Below are 6,929 nucleotides of genomic sequence, written 5' to 3'. Positions count from 1 at the left end.
TGCTTTTGAATTGGCCTTATTGCATTGAACAGATTTCTGTTATGAAGAGCAGGTAACCACAATTGTGTTTTTATGTATTTTGGGTTCAAGTGTGCTAGAAGACAGAAATCATGACAGCAGTATATATGACAGAAATCACAAAAAGCATAGTAAGCAGATACTGTAATTCACAGTCTTTCTCTAACAACTGTAACTCAATATGTAATTAGTATGCAAATACGAAGGTGTGTAGAAAAATCTATTATATTACTGTACCTTAAAAGATGATCATATAGTAGCTTGATTCTTCTTTCTTTCTTTTTTTTTTGGAACAGGCTGTTTACCGCTGTTATGCCGATGGTAGCAGCAGGTTTGATAAACGACGATCCCACACTGCAGCCAATCAGTTGGCTCATTTCAGTGGTATTGTTTTTGACATTTCTATAGCTGTCATGCAATAACCAGTTACAGTTACTAGCATTGCTTATTAAATGTGAGTGTACTGAAAAATTGAGTGGTGCTATTTAATAAACTGAAAATATAATGATGTACAGTGTTAAATGCAAAGTATGGATAAATGACGGTTCAGCTAACCCTGTATATAATTACATTTTCACATAGTTTTAAGAAAAAATAAATGAAAACACAGAAGTTTCCAAGACAGGAATTCAAAGATTCAGATCTGAAAAAAAATCACAGATTAGCGCCTCACGTTATCTTAATAATATAAGACCCTTGAAAGTTTTGTACATTGAGCCCCTGTTTTCTCTCCTCTTCCTCTCCAGGTTTAGATTTGCTTTTCTTTGACTGGGGAATGTGTTATTGGAGGAACAAGACAACATACTCCCAGTGCAAGCTTACTTGGTGACTTACAAATACATTTGAACATGTTTTATACAATGTCACAAAAACTCCTCTGATTGCAGTGATAGGCTAAAAATGGCCACTTCAAGGTTCACAATTAAGAATGAATGTTTTTAACTGCACTTGTTTGCTCAAAGTACTAACAGATTTGACGAACAGATAATGGCCAAAATTGTGCTGAACTACAGAGCTAAAAAAATGTGCAAATATACTAGTCATGCAAAATTGGCTGCAAGAAAACACAAGATTTTATCATAGCAATTTTATTTATTTATTTATTTATTTAGAAATGTGATGGTCATTAGATCTACACTTTACTGTCTCTAAATGTAAAAGAAGAAATCTAAACATAAAAGAAATGTAGCTGAGTTACGGCTGAAGGTGAAACAGTTGCAGTCTGGCTTTTGATGTTTGTGTGGGTTTTATTTGGGTTTATGTACCAAAAAACACTTAAAAATTCATAATTCATAATGAATGGATGAATTGCTCCAAAAGTGTTTGGAATAAAATATCTTTACATTAACTTACATTAAAAGTATCAAATGTTTTTGCCCTTTCCTGTAAAGGTGTTTTTCTTTGGACAGCGACGATGTTCTGTCTGGCTGCCATTTGTTGTGCCTTCAAAAAGCAGTCCAGGCTGAAACACTCCTCCTTCAGCGTGAACTAAACTGCTGTAGGCTGAATAGCTGGATATATATAAAGCTGTTGGGTTTTGTGACATCATAGAAACATTAAATTCAAAAGGGCTTTTTTTGCAGCTTAGTTTACATAAATGGACTGTATATAGAGCGAATGATCCATTTAAAAATTTTAAGAATGTTTACATGCTACATCAAACTTTGTAATTTCAAAAAAGCAAAGGAAATGTTGTTTTCCATGATATGGGCCTTTTAATAAATCAGCACTGCTGTAAGTCATTACATTTGAGTTTAAGGTATATAATATATATAATAAATATCACTATATATATCAAAGTTTGGTGTGAAAATCAGTGAATCTGTCAATATTTCTTTACCGAGCACTTTCTCTATATGTTTAGATCAGGTGGGAGAACATAAGCAAGGTATTTAATACCGTTCATTTAAGCAGAATAATTATGCCTGTGTCTCAGAGGCCTCATTTGTACACTTTTCAGCTTAGTCCTTACAAGTCTTTTTGGAGCTCTCATGGCATCAGTGTATGATACATGGTGTATGTACATTAGGCATACAGCTTAATTCCTTTTGCTGCTATTACTATTATACTGTTAGTAGAAAAATATTTAGGTTAGCAACTGGTTAGCATGATATATAGATTTAGATAACCCAAAAAGTACACTGTGGCACACTTATAAAATTTGCCAAATTGGGAACATTGAATGAATCTTGTAAATTGGCTCAAAATAGACACTAACCATAACTGAGCTTTTCATATAAGAAAATACAAAAATATAGGAAAAATAATCTTTGTATCATTTATTAAATTGGTAAGTAGGCCTGCACAAATTTTTATGCAATTTAGGCAATTTATTTTTTATTTCTATGCAATTTAGACAATTTGGGCAATCTCATTTTTGTAAGCTATATTTTCATGTTTCTCTTTCCATTTCTTCCCATATTTGTTTTTGCGTTATATTCATATGTTTACTTTTTTGTATGTTCTCGCTTGTTTTTTGAGTAAAATATATAACCCACAGATCATTTAAGCAGGGGGCTTCACAAGTATATATTGTAGTGTCCTGCTACTGGCTTCTTTGGCCACTGATGTGCGAGAGGCATGGCCATGCAGAGTGGCAATGCACAGAGTACTATGGGAGCACTGGACTCACAGTTAGTTGGTGATGTTCAGTTTAAGAGATGCAGCAAAGTTATATGTGCTATATTGTGCTGGTCTGTGGGGAAGCTAGGTTGCTCTGTGAATCTACTGTGGTCTAGAGTTGTGTGGCTATTGGTGACTTGCCTGCCTCCAGTTATATTAACCAGTACTGAGCAGCAGTTCTTCACTACTGCTGTGTTCAATAAAAGAGCATTTGCTTAGAGCGCACTATTTTCCACATGTTCTTCCTCACCAATTCTACATTGGTGTCAGATGTGGGATACAGCCCCCAGCGAAAGTGCCACTTCTGTAAACTTAAATGCAAATCATAAGCAGGAACCTCACTGGCATCTATGGCGTGGTGGGCGGCGGAGGAGGCAGAGAGCAGCTGAGGGAACACCACTGCTGGTAAAGGATTGTGTGCATTTAAAATCTGTATGATAAGATTAAAAACTGGTTAGACAATGTATGCAGGACAGTAATGTTATATTTGCTATATTGTGCTGGTATGTGGGGAAGTTAGGTGGGTGTATCTACAAGTATTAATTTTATTTCATTCTATTTATTTTATTTATATAGTCCTGTGTATATTTATTGTTGTTTAATTGTCTTTATCTTAACGTTTATTAAACTTTTTTTTCCTGAATGAAGTATGGACTTGGAGTTGTGACTCAAAGGCATTCAGTCGGCTGAGGGCTGCTCAAAGTCAAAGTTCATTACGTTTATTTAAGATATCACTGTGAGACTTTTTGTTTGGCCTTATGTCCTGTTCTGGTGTTTACTGTGAATGAAAATTAAAGATTAACCGTTCTTTGCACATAGAAACAACCGTAATCGCGAGTGTAATCTGCTGCGTCCATATACCTTTGTGACGCGCGTGCACACGAACGGGAGTCGGATTCTGCCATGCAGTCGAAATTCAGTACAAGTAGGTTGTTAGGCCCCCCAGTGTTCCTTGCATTCAGACAGATGAGGTGCCCACGGTATGCGTCTGTCTGCCTGGCTTGAGCCGTCGATATGGCAACTTGATGCCGATTGGGTGCAGCTGGAGGGATTTCCATTGGCTGGTTCATAAATCAGTCAACATAGTCGCCAAGTAAGCAACACGCAATTTGCTACAAGGAAGCGAAGTTATCGGCAAAGTGAACGCACTTGACAGAATTCCCCGACCATAAAATATCTTAATATAACAAATGTAGGATATTACTTGGTTATATCGCGCTTCAAATACTTCAGCTAGTCAGCTACAAGGAAAATGGGAGATTTACAAGATGGTTCACCGGTTCTTGCTTTCGAGAAAGACCCGCTGGAACTTACGGTTGAAGATGTTTATGACATTTCATACGTGATTGGTAAAGATTTACTAAAAATTAACAGAGGCGGTCAAGAGGTGTCAGATTTACAATTCAAAATTGTTCGTGTGTTGGAAATGTTCGAAATAATGGTGAGCAAGTATGACCTATCGCTAGAGGAGCTCAGGATGGAACGGGACAACTTGAAAGGGGAACTGGATAGAGTCGTTGCAGGAGGTTCGAGTGAAAATGATAATGTGAGTCTTGTTTTATGAACAGCACTCATCACTTTGATGGCGTCATAAGTTCAGAGAATTGGACTACTGAACTCCTCCACGTCCTGAATATGCTCAATAACGTTTCTTTTATGTTGCCATAGTGGATAAAGTCACTCCTTTTATACAATACATTTATCAGAATGTTGAAATACTGTAAAGTCTAAGGGACTTATGACCGGTTTACAGCTGTACCTTTTTACTTTATATTCAAAATGAATGAAGTGTAGCTGTTTGGCAAAGAGTAAAAATGTAATTTTTCTTGTAGCAGATAATTGGCCCTGACAAACTGGTGATAGATTTGAAGGACCCCAACCGACCACGCTTCACCATGCAGGAGTTAAAAGAAGTCTTACAGGAGAGGAACCAGCTCAAAGGACAATTACTGCTGGCCCAAGAAGAGCTGCAGCTTTACAAAAGGTATACCACAGTAATTCTACTGAACAACTGAAAAAGAACCTAAGTTTGTAGGCTTGTAAAAATTAAAATGCATTCACCAGTTGCTTTTAGAAACAGCTGCTACAAGTTGACAAAAGTGTCTCTCGGGTGTAGTGCTTCTCATTTGGATACACACAGTGATTAAATGAAAATACTAAATAATATGTCCCCTTTGTTAAAACACCAAAATGAAACCTTCACTACACAGTTCTCAGTGCACTAGAACAATTTTCGATGTTACTCCAAGCTGTTTGGTGAGAGAACACAGTAGTTTTGTTGTAAATAAGGTTTTGTGGCCAAATCAACAAGATAATACTCTCACTTTATGTACAGTTTCTGTACATACTGTAGCACTGCAGATGGATCCAGTTCACTTGGATAGTAATTGGCCTATTGCAAATATGTTTCATGCACAGTTATAGAAATTTCAGATAATATGTCTTTTTCTGCCCTCAACTGGTAGCTTTTCATTTTAGTTGCCTTTGTTCTTTGTTTAGTGGTGTTCTGCCTCAGCCAGAGCCAAACATGGTTGAAGTAGATCTAGAGACCCCTCCCTCCTCTGAACCCCCACTTTCTGTGACCACAGAGGATAACAAAGAAAAACAAAATGAGGAAAAGACCACTATTCAGAAACTGTAAGTTTTTTATTGGTTTGTTAAGTCTTATACTGGCTAGGCTGTGGGGATTCAATTTGAGAACTGCTTTAAAGAGTGTGCAAATATAAGTATTTGGTTGGCAGAAGTAGTATCAGTAGTAGGACCAGTATTTCCATTGTTGTACAGATGGACGTGGCTTTGCTATTGGTATTGCAGTGCATATTGCCTGCACTGGAATTTTTGTGTGTTACCAAATTGTTGCATCTCATGCTACAATGTGGCTTGATCAGTTTGCTCCTTAATCCTGTTCCTGGGGACCCACTGCCCTGCATAGCTATCCCCTGCTCCAGCTTGTCAACTGATTATCAAGACTTTCATGAGCTGCATCAGGAGTGCTGAAGCAGGGGATAATTGAAATTGGCAGTGCAGTGGATCCCCATGAGTAGCATTAAGAAACACTGGCCAAAAGGATGTGTACTGCAAAAAAGCAAGAGTTTATCCTTACAGGCAGCACCTCAGTGGTAGTGACATCTGCACTGAAACACAACTAGCAACATTTCATTATTCTACATAGTGAAATATATCTGCATGCATAATTTAAACTCTCTGTGATACTACTTTCTCTGTTGCTATATAAAAAAGAACAGGATTGGGCCTACAGATTCATATTAAGATTAGCTACAGACATATTTTACCATGTAGCTGATGAACTTGTCTAAATGGCTACCCCCAGCATTCACCTACTAGTTTTCAATTCACTTTGTCATACTGTGTTCTAAAACCACATCAACAAGCCTGTATTGCCTTAAACAGAACTGGATATGGGTTTACAGAGGTTTTGGGGATGTATTTATGGAAAAGATTTGGGTGTCTATTGGCTTCTAGTGTTTGTTAGAAATGTTAACCTCATAGGTCTAATGCTAAAATAAAGAAGCAAAATTTGAACACCAAACACTTCTCGGCTGATCGGGGGAAAGTGGAAAGTTGTGTAAATTTGATTTTTCTCTTCCTTAAATTACTGGAAACCTCCTGTTGTGGAAAAAAAGTATTCAAGTATTATATCGAATTTGGAAATTGTAATATCTCAACATTACTAATATGAACATAGAATTTTTAAATGCCATTTTATATTACTCATTTTAGTGTATACCTGATGTCCATCAATCTAAATAAGCTTCAATATAAATCTCTGTTATAATATTCTGTCAAGTGTTATAATAGGTTTTGAGGCACTTTGTCTAGAATATTAGTATTAGAAAATGCAATAATATTTTCTCTCTCTCTCTCTCTCTCTCTCTCTCTCTCTCTCTCAGGTTCTCTTTTAAAAGAAAATAGAAGACGGCCAAAATCTTTCTAGGATGCTCAGCAAAAACTGAGCTTAAGGCCTGTGTGTATTTAGAATCCTTCCTTGGCTTTTTGAAGGAATAAACAATCTTCTGTCTACAAATCCAATTTATTATTCACATAATACATGGATTTATTATTATATTAACTCAAACTAACAAAACTGTGAAGATTACTTTTTTCAGTTCATTTTAGAAGATATTGGTGAAAATATTAGATATTGAATTTGCAGATGAGTTAATGTTCATAATAAATTATCATATGATAACATTTATGTGACTATACCAGTGTTAGTGGCATTTCACCAAGTATTCTAGTGAAACTAGAAAATAAAACCTTAAATCTCA

At 36.3% G+C, this 6,929-nt stretch overlaps 1 protein-coding gene across 2 annotated transcripts; it reads left to right on the top strand.

Moving 5' to 3' along the window:
* The first annotated feature begins 3,574 nt into the window (after nucleotides 1-3,574).
* On the top strand, nucleotides 3,575-6,929 carry rilpl2 (Rab interacting lysosomal protein-like 2). Of its 2 annotated transcripts, none has more exons than XM_036599075.1 (4): nucleotides 3,575-4,186; nucleotides 4,476-4,624; nucleotides 5,140-5,277; nucleotides 6,552-6,929. In XM_036599075.1, the coding sequence occupies exons 1-4, from the start codon at nucleotides 3,893-3,895 to the stop codon at nucleotides 6,571-6,573; spliced, it is 603 nt and encodes a 200-aa protein (XP_036454968.1). In that variant the 5' UTR covers nucleotides 3,575-3,892; the 3' UTR covers nucleotides 6,574-6,929. The 2 variants fall into 2 exon arrangements, with proteins under 2 accessions (XP_036454968.1, XP_036454967.1); XM_036599074.1 differs by having other exon boundaries at nucleotides 3,893-4,186; nucleotides 4,473-4,624.

The sequence above is a fragment of the Colossoma macropomum genome, unplaced genomic scaffold (genome assembly GCF_904425465.1).
Source record: "Colossoma macropomum unplaced genomic scaffold, Colossoma_macropomum, whole genome shotgun sequence".
In the NCBI taxonomy this organism is placed as follows: domain Eukaryota; kingdom Metazoa; phylum Chordata; class Actinopteri; order Characiformes; family Serrasalmidae; genus Colossoma; species Colossoma macropomum.
Note: the sequence above shows the minus strand (reverse complement) of the source record. Positions and strands in the feature narration are given on the sequence as shown.

Excerpts from the sequence above, each read along its gene's own strand:
- rilpl2 (XM_036599074.1), top strand. The coding sequence starts at position 3,893 with ATGGGAGATTTACAAGATGGTTCACCGGTTCTTGCTTTCGAGAAAGAC. Across the intron at positions 4,625-5,139 it reads GAGCTGCAGCTTTACAAAAG|TGGTGTTCTGCCTCAGCCAG; the intron begins GTATACCACAGT and ends TTCTTTGTTTAG. Across the intron at positions 5,278-6,551 it reads AAGACCACTATTCAGAAACT|GTTCTCTTTTAAAAGAAAAT; the intron begins GTAAGTTTTTTA and ends TCTCTCTCTCAG.